Source organism: Salvelinus alpinus, chromosome 19 (genome assembly GCF_045679555.1).
Source record: "Salvelinus alpinus chromosome 19, SLU_Salpinus.1, whole genome shotgun sequence".
Classification (NCBI taxonomy): Eukaryota; Metazoa; Chordata; class Actinopteri; order Salmoniformes; family Salmonidae; genus Salvelinus; species Salvelinus alpinus.
The window spans coordinates 9,203,286-9,224,536 of NC_092104.1; the positions used below are offsets into that span (position 1 = coordinate 9,203,286).

A 21,251-nucleotide genomic window follows, 5' to 3' on the forward strand; every position below is an offset into this window, starting at 1 on the left:
CCTTTCATACACACAGGGACTGGAACCACCTTTCATACACACAGGGACTAGAACCACCTTTCATATACACAGGGACTGGAACCACCTTTCATATACACAGGGACTGGAACCACCTTTCATATACACAGGGGGTGGAACCACCTTTCATACACACAGGGACTGGAACCACCTTTCATATACACAGGGACTGGAACCACCTTTCATATACACAGGGACTGGAACCACCTTTCATATACACAGGGGGTGGAACCACCTTTCATACACACAGGGACTGGAACCACCTTTCATATACACAGGGACTGGAACCACCTTTCATACACACAGGGACTGGAACCACCTTTCATACACACAGGGACTGGAACCACCTTTCATATACACAGGGACTGGAACCACCTTTCATATACACAGGGACTAGAACCACCTTTCATATACACAGGGGGTAGAACCACCTTTCATACACACAGGGACTGGAACCACCTTTCATACACACAGGGACTGGAACCACCTTTCATACACACAGGGACTGGAACCACCTTTCATACACACAGGGACTAGAACCACCTTTCATATACACAGGGACTAGAACCACCTTTCATATACACAGGGACTAGAACCACCTTTCATATACACAGGGACTGGAACCACCTTTCATACACACAGGGACTGGAACCACCTTTCATACACACAGGGACTAGAACCACCTTTCATATACACAGGGACTAGAACCACCTTTCATACACACAGGGACTAGAACCACCTTTCATATACACAGGGACTAGAACCACCTTTCATACACACAGGGACTGGAACCACCTTTCATACACACAGGGACTGGAACCACCTTTCATACACACAGGGACTAGAACCACCTTTCATATACACAGGGACTAGAACCACCTTTCATATACACAGGGACTGGAACCACCTTTCATACACACAGGGACTAGAACCACCTTTCATACACACAGGGACTGGAACCACCTTTCATACACACAGGGACTGGAACCACCTTTCATACACACAGGGACTGGAACCACCTTTCATACACACAGGGACTGGAACCACCTTTCATATACACAGGGACTGGAACCACCTTTCATACACACAGGGACTGGAACCACCTTTCATACACACAGGGACTGGAACCACCTTTCATATACACAGGGACTGGAACCACCTCTCATATACACAGGGACTGGAACCACCTTTCATACACACAGGGACTGGAACCACCTTTCATACACACAGGGGGTGGAACCACCTTTCATACACACAGGGGGTGGAACCACCTTTCATATACACAGGGGGTGGAACCACCTTTCATACACACAGGGACTGGAACCACCTTTCATACACACAGGGACTGGAACCACCTTTCATATACACAGGGGGTGGAACCACCTTTCATACACACAGGGGGTGGAACCACCTTTCATATACACAGGGACTGGAACCACCTTTCATATACACAGGGACTGGAACCACCTCTCATACACACAGGGACTAGAACCACCTTTCATATACACAGGGACTGGAACCACCTTTCATACACACAGGGACTGGAACCACCTTTCATACACACAGGGGGTGGAACCACCTGTCATACACACAGGGACTGGAACCACCTTTCATACACACAGGGGGTGGAACCACCTTTCATACACACAGGGACTGGAACCACCTTTCATACACACAGGGACTGGAACCACCTTTCATACACACAGGGACTGGAACCACCTTTCATACACACAGGGACACAGAAGCACACAGGCCTATATCTGGACGGTCTCTGTAGTCCCAGTGGGTCTGATGATCTTAAAAAGGACAGAGCTCTGGACTCTTCTAGTAGGTAGTAGTATGATCCAAGTAGTTTCCAATACCACCAGAAACAGGCCTGTTAATTCAAGTACTGACAAGATGTCTCTCTCAAGAGAAGACCAACTGAGAGACTTCTCCACCTCCTAATACTCTGACCAGATTCTTATCAAGCCAATCCACTGGTAATAAATTAGCATCTAGTGACAGCACTGCTGCAGGGTGTTTTGGGGGATGGAATCTTGCTTCTCCAGGTGTGCCTGCTCTGTTTGCACTCCACCCCCTATATAGTGCACTATACTGACCAGAGCCCTATCCCCTACATAATGCACTACATTGACCAGAGCCCTATCCCCTACATAGTGCACTATATTGACCAGAGTCTCATGGGAATAGAGCGAATAAGATGCCATTTGAAACAAAGCCTCTGTCTGCATCCTCGTCTCTCCCATCACCCCACCTCATCCAGTGGATAATTGACTCAATATGAGGCTGCTGCATATATATTATTTTATTTAACTAGGCAAGTCAGCTCAGAACAAATTCTTATTTACAAAGACGGCCATGCCCGGACGACGCTGGGCCAATTGTGCGCCGCCCTATGGGACTCCCAATCACAGCCAGATGTGATTCAACCTGGATTCGAACCAGGGACTGTAGTGACACCGCTTACACTGAGATGCAGTGCCTTAGACCGCTGCGCCACCGATGAGCTTATATGAGTCTCACCACTAACAGTTCTTGAGCCTGAGGCTGACCTGCTTGTCAGTGGATTGTTACGGTATGATATCCATTTCAGAGAGTTTCACCTATAGATTCTTGAAGTCCATGTGAAGTATGTTTTCAATTAGGGTTGTTTCGGTTCAGCTGAGGTGAATATCAACTTGTGGGAATATTGTCAAATATGAGGTTGTGTAAATTTTGTGTGGATGTTGTCTAAGGTTGTGGGAATGTTGTTTAAGGTTTTTGGAATGTTGTTAAAAAGTTGTCTGAAGGCTGTGTGAATGTTGTCTAAGGTTGAATTAATGTTTTCTGAATGTTGTCAAAGGTTGTGTGAATGTTGTCTAAGGTTGAATGAATGTTTTCTGACTTACTCTGACATAAAGAACCAAAGCAGAGAGTGCCTGCTTCCTTCAGCTTCCTGTGAAGGCTACAGCACCAAACGTCCCAACAATAACTACAGAGTCACTCAACAGACCATAACTCCCTTACACAGATTTCCTGGAACATAGCAGTATGCTGCGTGAGTCGGTATGTTGGCTGAGGAGTGATTTGCGGGTGGACATTAAAAAAAGGACTTTAAACAGGAGAATTTGCCATGTTTTTCACACAATATTATTCACTTTTCACAAATGTAGAAGCGCATTGGCCTACTTGACATCTACAAAGACCCAGAGAAATATACACCACCCTAAAGTAGTCCCTATAGATCAGTGGGAAAACCTTACAGTACTCCCTATAGATCAGTGGGAAAACCTTACAGTAGTCCCTATAGATCAGTGGGAAAACCTTACAGTAGTCCCTATAGATCAGTGGGAAAACCTTACAGTAGTCCGTATAAATCAGTGGGAAAACCCTACAGTAGTCCCTATAGATCAGTGGGAAAACCCTACAGTAGTCCCTATAGATCAGTGGGAAAACATTACAGTAGTCCCTATAGATCAGTGGGAAAACCTTACAGTACTCCCTATAGATCAGTGGGAAAACCCTACAGTAGTCCCTATAGATCAGTGGGAAAACCCTACAGTACTCCCTATAGATCAGTGGGAAAACCCTACAGTAGTCCCTATAGATCAGTGGGAAAACCCTACAGTAGTCCCTATAGATCAGTGGGAAAACATTACAGTAGTCCCTATAGATCAGTGGGAAAAACTTACAGTAGTCCCTATAGATCAGTGGGAAAACCTTACAGTAGTCCCTATAGATCAGTGGGAAAACCCTACAGTACTCCCTATAGATCAGTGGGAAAACCTTACAGTAGTCCCTATAGATCAGTGGGAAAACCTTACAGTAGTCCCTATAGATCAGTGGGAAAACCTTACAGTACTCCCTATAGATCAGTGGGAAAACCTTACAGTAGTCCCTATAGATCAGTGGGAAAACCCTACAGTACTCCCTATAGATCAGTGGGAAAACCTTACAGTAGTCCCTATAGATCAGTGGGAAAACCTTACAGTAGTTCCTATAGATCAGTGGGAAAACCCTACAGTAGTCCCTATAGATCAGTGGGAAAACCTTACAGTAGTCCCTATAGATCAGTGGGAAAACCTTACAGTAGTCCCTATAGATCAGTGGGAAAACCTTACAGTAGTCCCTATAGATCAGTGGGAAAACCTTACAGTACTCCCTATAGATCAGTGGGAAAACCTTACAGTAGGCCCTATAGATCAGTGGGAAAACCTTACAGTAGGCCCTATAGATCAGTGGGAAAACCTTACAGTACTCCCTATAGATCAGTGGGAAAACCCTACAGTAGTCCCTATAGATCAGTGGGAAAACCTTACAAAATCTCAGAATACTTTAATCATTTCACATTCTTGGGAGGAACAAAAAAAAAATTGTGCTCAATCTGTTTGCTACCAGTAGAATCTGCAAAATGTCAGTTTCTCTCCAGAAGTATTTTCTGATGAAACTGAAAGAGCCTAATACGCCTAACTGAAGTGGTCTGTCACAGTGGCTGAACAGATTACGACTAAACAGTGTCATTATTTTGGGGTTTGGCAGGCCTGGCAGTCACCATTGCATTTAGTCTGAGTAGCAGTAGTAGCTAGACAAGCATGTAACCTCTGGGTTAAAGACTTAGAGATGTTAGAGAAGTCATTGTACAATGCACAGTCCCATTTTAAAAGAACAACAATGTTCAATGCTTAATGAACCCTTTATAAGTCCTTTATAGATTCTTAACAAGTGAATCCATACTACTAGTTAGGCCTATGTAAAATGCTTATAACTGGGTCTTACACTGTAGCTCTCTCTTCTCTAAACTCTGTTGTAGGCTACAAGTCTCTGTCTTCTCTAAACTCTGTTGTAGGCTACAATTCTCTGTCTTCTCTAAACTCTGTTGTAGGTGTAACAGTATAACTTTACGTCCGTCCCCTCGCCCATACCCGGGCTTGAACCAGGGACCCTCTGTACACATCAACAACAGTCACCCACGAAGCATCGTTACCCATCACTCCACAAAAGCTGCGGCACTTGCAGAGCAAGGGGAACCACTACTTCAAGGTTTCAGAGCAAGTGACGTCACCGACTGAAAGGCTGCTAGCGCGCACCACCGCTACCTAGCTAGCCATTTCACATCGGTTACATAGGCTACAATTCTCTGTCTTCTCTAAACTCTGTTGTAGGCTACAATTCTCTGTCTTCTCTCAACTCTGTTGTAGGCTACAATTGTCTGTCTTCTCTAAACCAAAGGTGAGCTGAGATCAGTCTGTTGCAGAGAGAGGGAGAGCATTCCAGAGCGTAAAGTATTTTAGGAGTCGTGAGGCGATAAGGTTTCTCCATATAACCAGGTTAGAATCGATGGGTCTGAGAGGAGATGTGTATCAGGCAGCAGGAAGGGGATGCTCAACAAGCAATATAGCCTTTTATTACACTTTTATATAAACCAAGATGGAGAAAGACCAGGGGTTGCATCCCATAATAACACCCTATTTCCTATTTTTTAGTGCACTACTTTTGACCAGGGTCCAGAAAGATTACACTATGTAGGGAATAGGGTACCATTTAGGACATCACCCAAGATGGACACCCTGGAGAAAAAAATATCAACGCTCCGGGTCTGGTTCAGAACAAGTAGTCCTACGTCAGAATGTGTTTTCCAAGAGAAACATTAGTCACAATGTTCTCTGAGAAAATGTGGTGATTTGAGATTAGCTTCCTGGGGGTGAAGACAGTCACAGACCAGGAAATGCCTAGTGGTACTGGTGAGTAATAACTAGGCTATAACCCTTGACCCTGATACTGACATTCATGACAATAGGACAGTAGTAGTCCCTTATTTGGACTGACTGATTTATAAAGAGACAGATTTGGATTTAAACTTTATTTCTACCCAGTCATTTCTGACAATCTGGTCCACTCACATAGTATCCTACTGTAGGGGTTATCAACATAAGCCACCCTAAAATAATGTCAACTGTCAACATACAAGTAGCCTTATACTACGGGACAATCTAAAATAGAATCTAGATACGACACCAGGCTAGAGCTCGACCATGTCTGTTTCTGGTGGATTTGATTGGCTAAATCCCCTAACCAGAGTATGATTTGCGTAATAGTTCCAGAACTACTACACTACCTGTTGATAGAGTAGCTATCATAGACCAAAAACACGGAGAGTCATTCAAATACTGCCATCTTATTCATTCATTATGTGTGTGTGTGTTGTTAATAAACCTAGAATGCAACTATACTCACTGAAGACCCAGCCCAGAAAGGGCATGAGTTTCGGATGGGTGGAGAGCTACTGAGGGAGAGAGCTCCGAAGGAGAGCGCGACCATGGAGCAGCCGAGAACCAGCTGCAGTAATCCGAGGGAGAGCAGCGGGCGGCCGGGGAGCAGCGCTGGGAGCAGCCTCGACTGAGAACCAGGCATGCGAGAGGCAGATATGCAACGGGGCGGCCGGCTCCTGAACGTCGGGTCTGCCAACTGAGAGGCCAGCGGAACCCTGGTTACAGGGCAACACGATCCGGGGAGAACTACCGGGAGAGACATTGGAGACGCGCGAGCGGAGAAAGGACAGCAAACTAACGAACGTGGATCGAACGTGAACTCCAAGCGAGGAGGCGGTTGATCATTTTAGTTTTGTTTACAAATTAAAGCGGAGATCTGTCAGTTGAGTTCGTGGATCTTAGCGTCATTACGCATGGTCGTATCGAGGTGGTTGAGGTTGATGTTTTAAAATAACTGCTCTCTGTGACCAGGGCTAGGATTGCGTTTCACATATTTTGGCAGAGGCACAAGAAGGGCGGTGGAGGAGAGGCGGGGGTGCGTGGGAATAGGCCACACAGCCCCGAACCCGACTGTAATGACCAAGTGTTGAGGGCGGAGAGCTTATATGTTGCTGTCAAATGAATCAATGATTTCATTCTTACTTCTGCAGGTAGATTTTATTTTGAGTCAAGGCCGTCGTCATTATTTGTACTGAAAATTAATTGATAAAGGTGATTCATTAGGCTACGTCTTATTAATTGTGTTTTGATGACACTGGAAGAAGTTAACAGAATTAAATGTAAACTTATAAAAACGACATTATCTCCAGATGATTTCTTTGATGTCGATGTTGTGCTTTCATACAGGAGGTTAACTAAACACATCGCTCATCCATATATTTATATGGATATATGAATATTGCTTTCCTTACTTAGATTTGTGTGTATTAGGTTTTGTTGTGGAATTTGTAGATTACATGTTAGATATTGCTGCAATGTTGGAACTAGAAGCACACACGCATTTTTCGCTACACTCGCAATAACATCTGCTAACCATGTGTATGTGACCAATAACATCTGCTAACCATGTGTATGTGACCAATAACATCTGCTAACCATGTGTATGTGAGCAATAACATCTGCTAACCATGTGTATGTGACCAATAACATCTGCTAACCATGTGTATGTGACCAATAACATCTGCTAACCATGTGTATGTGACCAATAACATCTGCTAACCATGTGTATGTGACCAATAACATCTGCTAACCATGTGTATGTGACCAATAACATCTGCTAACCATGTGTATGTGACCAATAACATCTGCTAACCATGTGTATGTGACCAATAACATCTGCTAACCATGTGTATGTGACCAATAACATCTGCTAACCATGTGTATGTGACCAATAACATCTGCTAACCATGTGTATGTGACCAATAACATCTGCTAACCATGTGTATGTGACCAATAACATCTGCTAACCCTGTGTATGTGACCAATAACATCTGCTAACCCTGTGTATGTGACCAATAACATCTGCTAACCCTGTGTATGTGACCAATAACATCTGCTAACCATGTGTATGTGACCAATAACATCTGCTAACCATGTGTATGTGACCAATAACATCTGCTAACCATGTGTATGTGACCAATAACATCTGCTAACCATGTGTATGTGACCAATAACATCTGCTAACCATGTGTATGTGACCAATAACATCTGCTAACCATGTGTATGTGACCAATAACATCTGCTAACCATGTGTATGTGACCAATAACATCTGCTAACCATGTGTATGTGACCAATAACATCTGCTAACCATGTGTATGTGACCAATAACATCTGCTAACCATGTGTATGTGACCAATAACATCTGCTAACCATGTGTATGTGACCAATAACATCTGCTAACCCTGTGTATGTGACCAATAACATCTGCTAACCCTGTGTATGTGACCAATAACATCTGCTAACCCTGTGTATGTGACCAATAACATCTGCTAACCCTGTGTATGTGACCAATAACATCTGCTAACCATGTGTATGTGACCAATAACATCTGCTAACCATGTGTATGTGACCAATAACATCTGCTAACCATGTGTATGTGACCAATAACATCTGCTAACCATGTGTATGTGACCAATAACATCTGCTAACCATGTGTATGTGACCAATAACATCTGCTAACCATGTGTATGTGACCAATAACATCTGCTAACCCTGTGTATGTGACCAATAACATCTACTAACCCTGTGTATGTGACCAATAACATCTGCTAACCCTGTGTATGTGACCAATAACATCTGCTAACCATGTGTATGTGACCAATAACATCTGCTAACCATGTGAATGTGACCAATAACATCTGCTAACCATGTGTATGTGACCAATAACATCTGCTAACCATGTGTATGTGACCAATAACATCTGCTAACCATGTGTATGTGACCAATAACATCTGCTAACCATGTGTATGTGACCAATAACATCTGCTAACCATGTGTATGTGACCAATAACATCTGCTAACCATGTGTATGTGACCAATAACATCTGCTAACCATGTGTATGTGACCAATAACATCTGCTAACCCTGTGTATGTGACCAATAACATCTGCTAACCCTGTGTATGTGACCAATAACATCTGCTAACCCTGTGTATGTGACCAATAACATCTGCTAACCATGTGTATGTGACCAATAACATCTGCTAACCATGTGTATGTGACCAATAACATCCGCTAACCATGTGTATGTGACCAATAACATCTGCTAACCATGTGTATGTGACCAATAACATCTGCTAACCATGTGTATGTGACCAATAACATCTGCTAACCCTGTGTATGTGACCAATAACATCTGCTAACCATGTGTATGTGACCAATAACATCTGCTAACCCTGTGTATGTGACCAATAACATCTGCTAACCATGTGTATGTGACCAATAACATCTGCTAACCATGTGTATGTGACCAATAACATCTGCTAACCATGTGTATGTGACCAATAACATCTGCTAACCATGTGTATGTGACCAATAACATCTGCTAACCATGTGTATGTGACCAATAACATCTGCTAACCATGTGTATGTGACCAATAACATCTGCTAACCATGTGTATGTGACCAATAACATCTGCTAACCATGTGTATGTGACCAATAACATCTGCTAACCATGTGTATGTGACCAATAACATCTGCTAACCCGGTGTATGTGACCAATAACATCTGCTAACCATGTGTATGTGACCAATAACATGTTATTTGATCTAATCTCACACTCCCCTACCCTTACAGAGCAACATTTGTTGAGATGACTGTCTGTAATGTGTGTAACCTTTTTACACACACAACACTCATGTTAACAGTAGCTGAAGTTCTGGTGAAAGAACGTATTAAGATTAGGATCATTTTATTGGTCAATTGCACACAAGGTCCGACCTACATTTGACTTCCGCTTTAAACCCAAACCCTCTGAAAGACACACATACACACACGTACGTACGTACGTACGTACGTACGCACGCACGCACGCACACACACACACACACACACATACATACATACATACATACATACATACATACATACACTTGAAGTCAGAAGTTTACATACACTTAGGTTGGAGTCATTAACACTTGTTTTTCAACCACTCCACAAATTTCTTGTTAACAAACTATAGTTTTGGCAAGTCGGTTAGGACATCTGCTTTGTGCATGACACAAGTAATTTTTCCAACAATTGTTTACAGACAGATTATTTCACTTATAATTCACTGTATCACAATTTTGTTGGGTCAGAAGTTTACATACACTAAGTTGACTGTGCCTTTAATCAGCTTGGAAAATTCCAGAAAATGATGTGATGGCTTTAGAAGCTTCTGATAGGCTACTTGACATCATTTGAGGCAATTGGAGGTGTACCTGTGGATGTATTTTAAGGCCTACCTTCAAACTCAGTGCCTCTTTGCTTGACATCATGGTAAAATCAAAAGAAATCAGCCAAGACCTCAGAAAAAAAATTGGAGACCTCCACAAGTCTGGTTCATCCTTGAAAGCAACTTCCAAACGCCCGAAGGTACCACGCTCATCTGTACAAATCTGCACTTCACAAAATAGATGGCATCATGAGGAGGGAAATTATGTAGATATAGTTTCAACTGTTCTGCCTGCGGCTATGGAACCCTGACCTGTTCACCGGACGTGCTACCTGTCCCAGACCTGCTGTTTTCAACTCTCTAGAGACAGTAGGAGCGGTAGAGATACTCTTAATGATCGGCTATGAAAAGCCAACTGACATTTACTGACATTTACTCCTGAGGTGCTGACTTTTCGCACCCTCGACAACTACTGTGATTATTATTATTTGACCATGCTGGTCATTTATGAACATTTGAACATCTTGGCCATGTTCTGTTATAATCTCCACCCGGCACAGCCAGAAGAGGACTGGCCACCCCTCATAGCCTGGTTCCTCTCTAGGTTTCTTCCTAAGTTTTGGCCTGTCTAGGGAGTCTTTCCTAGCCACCGTGCTTCTACACCTGCATTGCTTGCTGTTTGGGGTTTTAGGATGGGTTTCTGTACAGCACTTTGAGATATCAGCTGATGTAAGAAGGGATATATAAATACATTTGATTTGATTTGATATATTGAAGCAACATCTCAGGACATCAGTCAGGAAGTTAAAGCTTGGTCGCAAATGGGTCTTCCAAATGGACAATGACCCCAAGCATACTTCCAAAGTTGTTGCAAAATGGCTTAAGGACAACAAAGTTAAGGTATTGGATTGGCCATCACAAAGCCCTGACCTCAATCCTATAGAACATTTGTGGGCAGAACTGAAAAAGCATGTTTGAGCAAGGATGCCTATAAACCTGACTCAGTTACACCAGCTCTGTCAGGAGGAATGGGCCAAAATTCACCCAACGTATTGTGGGAAGCTTGTGGAAGTCTAGCCGAAATGTTTGACCCAAGTTGAACATTTTAAAGGCAATGCTACCAAATACTAATTGAGTGTATGTAAACTTCTGACCCACTGGGAAGGTGATGAAAGAAATAAAAGCTGAAATAAATCATTCTCTCTACTACTATTCTGACATTTCACAGTCCTAAAATAAAGTGGTGATCCTAACTGACCTAAAACAGGGAATTATTACTAGGATTAAATGTCAGGAATTGTGAAAAACTGAGTTTAAATATATTTGGCTAAGGTGTATGTAAACTTCCGACTTCAACTGTACATACACTATATAAAAGTATATGGTCACCCCTTGAAATTAGTTGATTCGGCTATTTCAGCAACACAAGTTGCTGACAGGTATATAAAATCTAGCACACAGCCATGCAAGTTCCATACATTGGCAGTAGAATGGTCTTACTGAAGAGCTGTGACTTTCGACATGGCACCGTCATAGGAAGCCACCTTTCCAACAAGTCAGTTCTTTCAATTTCTGCCCTGCTAGAGCTGCCCTGGTCAACTGTAAGTGCTGTTATTGTGAAGTGGAAACGTTTAGGAGCAACAACAGCTCAGCCACAAAGTGGTAGGCCACACAAGCTCACAGAATGGGACCGCCGAGTGCTGAAGCCCGTAGCGCGTAAAAATCATCTGTCCTCGGTTGCAACCCTCACTACCGAGTTCCAAACTGCCTCTGGAAGCAACGTCAGCACAATAACTGTTCGTCTGGAGCTTCATGAAATGGCTTTCCATGACTGAGCAGCCGCACAGAAGCCTAAGATCACCATGCGCAATGCCAAGCATCGGCTGAAGTGGTGTAATGCTCGCCGCCATTGGACTTTGGAACAGTAGAAATGCGTTCTCTGGAGCGATGAATCACGCTTCACCATCTAGCAGTCCGACGGACCAATCTGGGTTTAGCGGATGCCAAGAGAACGCTACCTGCCCCAGTGCATAGTGCCAACTGTAAAGTTTGGTGGAGAAGGAATAATGGTCTGGGTCTGTTTTTCATGGTTCGGGAAATCATAACGCTACAGCATACGATGACATTCTAGAAGATTCAGTGCTTCCAACTTTGTGGCAACAGTTTGGGGAAGGCCCTTTCCTGTTTCAGCATGACAATGCCCCGTGCACAAAGTGAGATCCATACAGAAATGATTTGTCGAGATTGGTGTGGAAGAACTTGATTGGCCTGCACAGAGTCCTGACCTCAACCCTATCAAACACCTTTGGGATGAATTGGAACGCAGACTGCGAGCCAGGCCTAATTGCCCAACATCAGTACCCAACCTCAAGTCCCCGCAGCAATGTTCCAACATCTAGTGGAAAGCCTTCCCAGAAGAGTGGAGGCTGTTATAGCAGCAAAGGGGGAACAACTCCATATTAATGCCCATGATTTTGGAATGAGATGTTCGACGAGCAGGTGTCTACATACTTTTGGTCATGTAGTGTACATACACACATACAGACATACAGTACCAGGCAAAAGTTTGGACACACCTACTCATTCAAGGGTTTTTCTTTATCTTTACTATTTTCTACATTGTAGAATAAAAGTGAAAACACAAAAACTATGAAATAATACATATGGAATCATGTACGAAAGAAAAATTGTTAAACAAATCAAAATATATTTATATTTGAGATATGTCAGAGTAGCCACCCTTTGCCTTGATGACAGCTATGCATATTCTTAGCAATCTCTCAACCAGCTTCATGAGGTAGTCACCTGGAATGCATTTCAATTAACAGGTGTGCCTTGTTAAAAGTGAATTTGTGGAATTTCTTTCCTTCTTAATGTGTTCGAGCCAATCAGTTGTGTTGTGACAAGGTAGGGTTGGTATACAGAAGATAGCCATATTTGGTAAAAGACCAAGTCCATATTATAGCAAGAACAGCTCAAATAAGCAAAGAGAAACTACAGTCCAATATTACTTTAAGACACAAACGTCAGTTAATATGAAAAATCTCAAGAACTTTGAAAGTGCAGACGCAAAAACCGCAAAAACACCCGTTTCAACGGCAACAGTGAAGAGGCGACTCCAGCATGCTGGCCTTCTAGGCAGAGTTCCTCTGTCGAGTGTCTGTGTTCTTTTACCCATTTTAATCTTTTCTTTTTATTAGCCAGTCTGAGATATGGCTTTTTCTTTGCAACTCTGCATAGAAGGCCAGCATCCGGGAGTCACCTCTTGACTGTTGACATTGAGACTGGTGTTTTGAGGGTACTATTTAATGAAGCTGCCAGTTGAGGACTTGTGAGGCGTCTGTTTCTCAAACTAGACACTCTAATGTACTTGTCCTCTTGCTCAATTGTGCACCGGGGCCTCCCACTCCTCTTTCTATTCTGGTTAGTGCCAGTTCGCGCTGTTCTGTGAAGGGAGTAGTACACAGCGTTGTACGAGATCTTCAGTTTCTTGGCAATTTCTCGCATGGAATAGCCTTCGTTTCTCAGAACAAGAATAGACTGACGAGTTCAGAAGAAAGGGCTTTGTTTCTGGCCATTTTGAGCTTGTAATCAAACCCACAAATGCTGATGCTCCAGATACTCAACTTCTCTCAAGAAGGTCAGTTTTACTGCTTCCTTAATCAGCACAACAGTTTTCAGCTGTGCTAACATAATTGCAAAAGGGTTTTCTAATGATCAACTAGCCTTTTAAAGTGATACATTTGAATGTAATAACACAAAGTGCCATTGGAACAGAGGAGTGATGATTGCTGATAACACACCTGTGTAGATATTCCACAAAAATATCTGCCGTTTCCAGGTACAATAGTCATTTACAACATTAACAATGTCTACACTATATTTCTGATACATTTTATGTTATTTTAATGGACAAAAGTGTGCTTTTCTTTCAAAAACAAGGACATTTCTACGTGACCCCAAACTTTTGAACGGTAGTATATACTGTATACACACACTGAAAGTACACTGAGTATACTCAACATCAGGAACGCCTTTCTAATATTGAGTTGACCCTCTTGTCTCCAGAATTTGTCGGAGAATGGACTCTACAAGATGTTGAAAGCATTCCACAGGAATGCTGGCCCATGTTGCCTCCAATACTTCCCACTTTTGTGTCAAGTTGGCTGGATGTCCTTTGGGTGGTGGACTATTCTTGATACACACGTGAAACTGTTGAGGGTGAAAAATCCAGCAGTGTCGCAGTTCTTGATACACTCAAACCGGTGCGCCTGGCACCTTCTACCATATCCCGATCAAAGACACTTAAATATTTTGTCTTGCCTGAATGACACACATACACAATCCATGTCTCAATTGTCTCAAGGCTTAAACATCCATTAAATCGGTCTCCTCCCCTTCATCTACACTGATTGAAGTGGATTTAACAAGTGACATCAATAAGGGATCATAGCTTTCACCTCGATTCACCTGGTCAGTCTATGTCGAGCAGGTGTTCCTAAAGTTTTGTACACTCTGTGTATATACAGTGCCTTCAGAAGGTATTCATACACCTTGACTTATTCCACATTTTGTTGTGTTACAGACAGAATTAAAAATTGATTAAATATATTTTTTAAATCTCACCCATCTACACACAATACCCCATAGTGACAAAGTGAAAACAGTTTTGTTTTTTTAGCAAATTTATTGAAAATGAAATACAGAAATATTCACACCTCTGAGTCAATACTTTGTAGAATCACCTTTGGCAGGGAATACAGCAATGAGTCTGTCTGGGAAAGTTTCTAAGACCTAGATTGTGAAACACATGCCTTTTTATATATTTTTTATTCTTCAAGCTCTGTGAAATTGGTTGTTGATCATTGTTAGACAACCATTTTCAGGTCTTGCCATAGATTTCAAAGCAGATTTAAGTCAAAACTGTAACTCGGCCACTCAGGAGCATTCACTGTCTTCTTGGTAAGCAACTGTGCTTAGCTCCATTACATTTATTTTTTATGCTGAAAAACTCCCCAGTCCTTAACAATTACAAGCATACCTATAACATACAGCCACCACTTTTCTTGAAAATATAGAGGTTGGTACTCAGTAAATGTGTTGTATTGGATTTGCCCCAAACATAACACCTTGTATTCAGGACAATTTTTTTGCAGTATTACTTTAGTAATACCCCACTGGGACAGTCATGGGGTAGCTTCCCATTTCTGTAGTTTCCCATGCTTCGCAGTATGTTGGAAACACCCGCTTTTAGCTACAGAAAGTCAACATACGAGAATACCCCTAGAGTCTGCGAGAGCGGGGGCGGAAGATGACTCATTGGCTGACAACATGGTAACGACTGGACCGGAAACGACTACGAGTAATGAGAGCACAGCACAAGAGAACACCACAGCAACTGTCACAAGTTCCGCTGCAACAGCGGGCCACAAACAGATGCAGGTATGTGTCTGTGGTTGGAGGAAAGTTACATCACACCATGGGTTGAGGATCCACCAGGGGAAGAAGGGGTGTTTGGGTAAAGAGAGACAGAGGCCTCGCATTGATCACTTTCTGCGAAAGCGATCAAATCAGTCGAATGAAGCACAGCAACTGGACGCAAACCATAGTTTGCAGTGCATCAGTACCACTGTCATGGAGGACGTAAACTCAAGCACCGAAGTAACAACTGAGGTGGAACCAACAACAGGAGTGGAACTCACCCAGCCTCCCAGACCTGCAGTCGAGAGGAGACTACCAGGGCACAGACCGTATGTGAAGTGGCCTGGCGCCAGTGACAAGAAGTTGTGGGAAGCAGTGAATACTGACCTTACCTTGACCCTCGAGAAACTTCGAGGCACAGTGGAGAAGAAGTTGGAGAGGATGGGGGACATCATCTATGAGTACGGGGCAGAAAGCTTTGGAGTGCAAGAGGCAAAAGGCGGGAGAAAGGTTCCAACCCCACCAGTTTCCAGGAGGCAACAAGAAATCAAGCGCCTCGTTCAAGAAAGGAGACAGCTTAAGAAACAGTGGAAGAAGGCCTCGGAAGTGGAAAAGGAGGGCATAGAGGCACTTCAGGCTGACATTAAAACCCGGTTGGCATCCCTCCGTAGAGCAGAGAACCTACGGAAACGCAGAAGGAAGAAAGAACAAACTAGAACTCGATTCTATAAAGATCCCTTCAAGTTCCTTAAAAGTCTCTTCACGAAGGAAAAAAGTGGAGCTCTAAAAACAACAAAGAAAGACCTAGAGGAGCACCTGATAACAACAAACTTTGACTCAAAGCGACATGAACATCTGGCCATCCCATCAGATATCCCACCCATTGAACCCCCGGAACATCATATTGAGACCAGCCCTCCGACATGGAAAGAGGTGGAAAACACAGTTCGACGGGCAAGAACAGCATCAGCCCCGGGGCCAAATGGAGTCCCGTACAAAGTGTATAAGAACGCACCAGACGTCCTGAGGGTCCTCTGGAGGCTTTTGAGAACAGCTTGGCAAAAGAAGATAATACCCAAAGTGTGGCGTAGGGCAGGCGGGGTCCTGATCCCTAAGGAGAAGGATGCAGTGAACATCAGCCAATTCCGCCCAATCTCCTTACTGAATGTCGAGGGTAAAATCTTCTTTAGGGTCATTGCCCAGAGGATGTCCGAGTACCTGCAAAGGAATGCGTACGTCGATACATCTGTACAGAAGGCAGGAATATCAGGGTTCTCTGGCTGCTTGGAACACTCCAGCATGATCTGGCACCAGATCCAAATGGCCAAGGTGGAGAAAAGGGACCTCCATGTAGTCTTCCTCGACCTCGCCAATGCATTTGGCTCTGTGCCCCATGAACTCCTGTGGTCTGCCTTCAGATTTTTCCACATACCGGACACCATCACAACGCTGGTGAAGTCGTACTTCCAGGATCTGCAGTTCTGCTTCACCACCTCAGAGTTCACCACCTCATGGCAGTGCCTGAATGTAGGTATAATGGCGGGATGTACCATTTCTCCGTTGGCATTCATAATGGCAATGGAGGTTATCATCAGATCCTCAAAATGGGTTGCTGGTGGACAGCGAGTCGACTCTGGTTTCCGCCTCCCTCCACTCAGAGCCTACATGGACGACATTACAACATTGACCACCACTGTCCCATGCACCAGGAGACTGCTCAGAAAACTCGAGGAGAACATCAGCTGGGCCCGTATGAAGATTAAACCATCCAAGTCACGCAGCATCTCGATTGTGAAGGGAGTACTCTCTGACCTGAAATTCTTCATCGGAGATGACCAAATCCCAACAGTGTCTGAGCAGCCGGTAAAAAGCCTTGGAAGGTGGTATGATGCAAGCCTGAAGGACAAAGACCAGGTGCAACAGCTGCGCAAAGACATCAGTAGTAGTCTACAGTCCATCGACAACACCCAGCTACCTGGAAAGTTAAAGGCCTGGTGTCTGCAGTTTGGTCTCCTACCCCGGGTGTTGTGGCCCTTAGCAGTGTATGAGGTTCCAATCTCAACAGTGGAGAAGATGGAAAGAGGAGTCACAGGCTACTTAAAGAAGTGGCTCGGAGTTCCACGATGCCTTACCACCATAGGCCTCTATGGAGATGGTGTCCTCAAGCTGCCCCTCACCAGTCTAACAGAGGAATTCAAGTGTGCAAAAACCAGGCTCCAGATGACACTGAATGAATCTCGAGACCCAGTGGTGAGCAACAACGCGCCGACCTTGGCAACTGGGCGCAAATGGAGGCCAGGAAAAGCAGTCCAGGAGGCAACAGCAGCCCTCAGACATGCTGACATTGTGGGTCATGTTCAGCAAGGGAGAGGAGGCCTTGGGCTAACTAGCCGTGCTGCTTGGAGTAAGGCCACTGCACCAGAGCGGCGGAAGATGGTAGTGCAGGAAGTACGCCATCAGGAGGAGGCTGCAAGGTGGGTCAAGGCAGTCTCTCTTGCCAAACAGGGACAGTGGACTCGATGGGACAGTGTGGAGAAGAGGAAGATCAGCTGGAAGGATCTGTGGGCCATGGAAGCGAGGCGGTTGAGCTTTTCCATCAGAGCAACATATGACGTCCTTCCAACACCAGTTAATCTTCACCAATGGTATGGTGAAGATCCGGACTGTGCCCTCTGTTCCATGCCAGCCAACCTCAGGCACATTCTCACAGGGTGTAAAACAAGCCTCACCCAAGGACGCTACACTTGGCGTCACAACCAAGTCCTTAAAAACCTTGCGTCCGCCCTGGAGGACAAGCGAGCTGCCACCAACTCCCTACCACCCCCAGCAGCATCACACCCCTTACGGACAACCTTTGTCCGCGAAGGGGCTAAACCACCGAAGAGCGGCTCTACACCATTAGAGCGAGACCAGCTGCGCTTGGCCCGCGACTGGAAAATGCTAGCTGACATTGGCCGGCAACTTGTGTTTCCTCCGGAGATCGCAACCACCACCCTAAGACCTGACATGGTGCTCTGGTCCCATTCGCTCAAGAAGGTCTTCATCATTGAGCTCACAGTACCCTGCGAGGACTCAGTAGATGAGGCTTATGAGCGAAAACATCTGCGCTATGCTGATCTAGCTGCCGAAGCACGGCATCATGGCTGGAACACAGAAGTCCGACCAGTGGAGGTGGGCTGCAGAGGTTTTGTGGCAACATCTACAACCAGACTGCTTAGAGACCTGGGAATTAAGGGCCAGAGCCAGCGTTCGGCAATCAAAGCTGTATCAGAGGCGGCAGAAGGCAGCAGTCAATGGCTCTGGATGAAGAGGAAAGACCCCAGCTGGGCCCCGAAGTGAGAGGGCCAGGAGGTATGCGGTCAACAATGCTTGACTCAGGGAGGAAGACGCCCCTGCCATGCATAGTCCCATGGGATGTTGGCTATCAACAACAAGGCAACTCCTATGACTAATTGGGAATGGGACGCAAGCGTAGGATTGATCACCCTGTCGCTGGCCGCCTTTGGGGAGGGTGTATAGTGTGAAAGGCCGAAACACCCTAGGAACCAAAGGTACACTACTGACGATGCGCTCCCCAAATTTCACCAGTCTCACTGTTCATGAACTCTTGGAAGTGCTTGCACAAAGGATAGTAACATCTCATCCTGTGTTCTTGGAATCTAGTGCCTTGTTGCAAACAGAATGCATATTTTGAACAGTCTTCCTTCTTTTCACTCTGTGAATTAGGTTAATATTCTGGAATAACTACAATATTGTTGATCCATCCTCAGTTTTATCTTATCGCAGCCATTCAACTCTAACTGTTACCATTGGCCTCATGGTGAAATCCCTGAGTGGTTTCCTTCCTCTCTGGCAACTGAGTTAGGAAGAACGCCTGTATCTTTGTTGTGACTGGGTGTATTGATACACCATCCAAAGTGTAAATAATAACTTCACCATGCTCAAAGGGATATTCAATGTCTGCTTTTTTAATTTGTAGACATCTACCAACAGGTGCCCTTCTTTGCAAGCTATTGGAAAACCGCCCTGGTCATTGCGGCTAAAAACAAATCGGTTGAAATTCACTGCTCGACTGAGGAACCTTACAGATAATTGTATGTGTGGGGTACAGAGATGAGGTTGTCATTAAAAAATAATTTTAAACTCTATTATTGCCATGCAACCTATTATCTGACTTGCTAAGCAAATATTTACTCCTGAACTTATTTAGGCTTGCCATAAGAAAGGGGTTGAATACTTACTGACTCAAGACATTTCAGCTTCTATTCTTTTATTCATTTGTAAAAATAATTACACTGACATTATGGGGTATTGCAGTGACAAAAAAATCTCTATTTAATCATTTTCAAATTCAGGCTGTAACACAACAACATCTGTAAAAAGAAAAAAAATGTCAATGCATATATATATTTCTAAACTGTGTGGTTCGAGCCCTGAATGCTGATTGGCTGACATCCGTGGTATATCACACCGTATACGACGGGTATGACAAAACGTTTATTTTTCCTGCTCTAATTACGTTGGTAACCTGGTTATAATAGCAATAAGGCGCCTCGGGGGTTTGTGGTATATGGCCAATATACCGCGGCTAAGGGGTGTGTCCAGGCACTCCGCATTGTGTCTTGCCTAAGAACCACCCATAGCCATGGTATATTGGCCCTATACCACACCTCCTCGGGCCTTATTGCTGTCACAGGCCGGCTCATAGCCTGTGACAAAAATGAGGGGACACGAACAACAGGTATAGGCCAATTAAAAAGGTTCTTTATTCTAAACCAAAACTATTAACTTTAAACAAAGAACAAGGAATGAGGTGTGGAAGTATCATAATGTAAGGTGTATGTAAAGTGCATGGATGCGTGAATCTGTGTGTGTGAATATGACTGAGTGAAAACTATGTAAAACTACAAAGGAACAAACAAAACAGGATCATACCTGGAGGAGCAGAGAGAGAGAGAGAAGTGATTAGTGAAGCAAGTTTAAATACCCTGAGCCCAGGTGGCTCCAATCACTAACAACCCTCCTCTGCCTGCAGGAGGAACCGCCCCTGCAATGCAAAAAATATATATAGTGGAAACGTAAACTGATGAAAATAGTTTATGTATGGTACTATATTTTCATATATTTCACAATGCTACATTGTGTCTGTGATATGAAACACGAACAGGAGTGGTTCCAAACAGAAGGTTCGGAGAAATCTCGACAGACCTTCAGAGACAAATGGTTTTCCACTTACGTATTTCAGGATATTCTGATGAGAAAACCTTCCATTTTAAAAGAAAAAAGCATCTTGCCTAAGAGGTTGTAAGTCCTTGTTCTCAACAGCCAGAATGCAGATCAGGTTTGGCGTAACGTAGTTGAAAAACAAGCCTTGATGGCTGTTTTTACCAAATTACATAATTAGCTTCCAGTGTTACCAACTAAAACTCTTCAAGCTCATGAACAGTCTAGTAGGCTAAACATTATCTGGAGTGCTGTGTTGTGCCATCTCTCCCTCTCTCTGCATCGACACTGGCACAGATAGTACATTTCTCCAGGGAATTCAAAGGTTATCACAGAAGCTAAATTGTACAGCTACGTCATGGTTTCAATTCCCAGAGGAATTTTATTTGATTTAACCTTTATTTAACTAGCTGATTGGCTATGAAAATCCAACTGACATTTACTCCTGAGGTGCTGACCTGTT

The 21,251-nt window shown here is 43.9% G+C and overlaps 1 protein-coding gene across 2 annotated transcripts in view; it reads right to left on the bottom strand.

The window, feature by feature from the left end:
• Positions 1-7,060, bottom strand: part of LOC139544985 (endosomal transmembrane epsin interactor 1-like) — a 44,929-nt gene extending 37,869 nt beyond the window's left edge. For both annotated transcript variants that reach the window (XM_071352255.1, XM_071352254.1), the window contains exon 1: positions 6,235-7,060. In XM_071352255.1, the coding sequence (XP_071208356.1) occupies positions 6,235-6,531 (297 nt within the window). In that variant the 5' untranslated portion in view covers positions 6,532-7,060. The remainder of the gene's footprint in view (positions 1-6,234) is intronic.
• Positions 7,061-21,251: the final 14,191 nt, after the last annotated feature.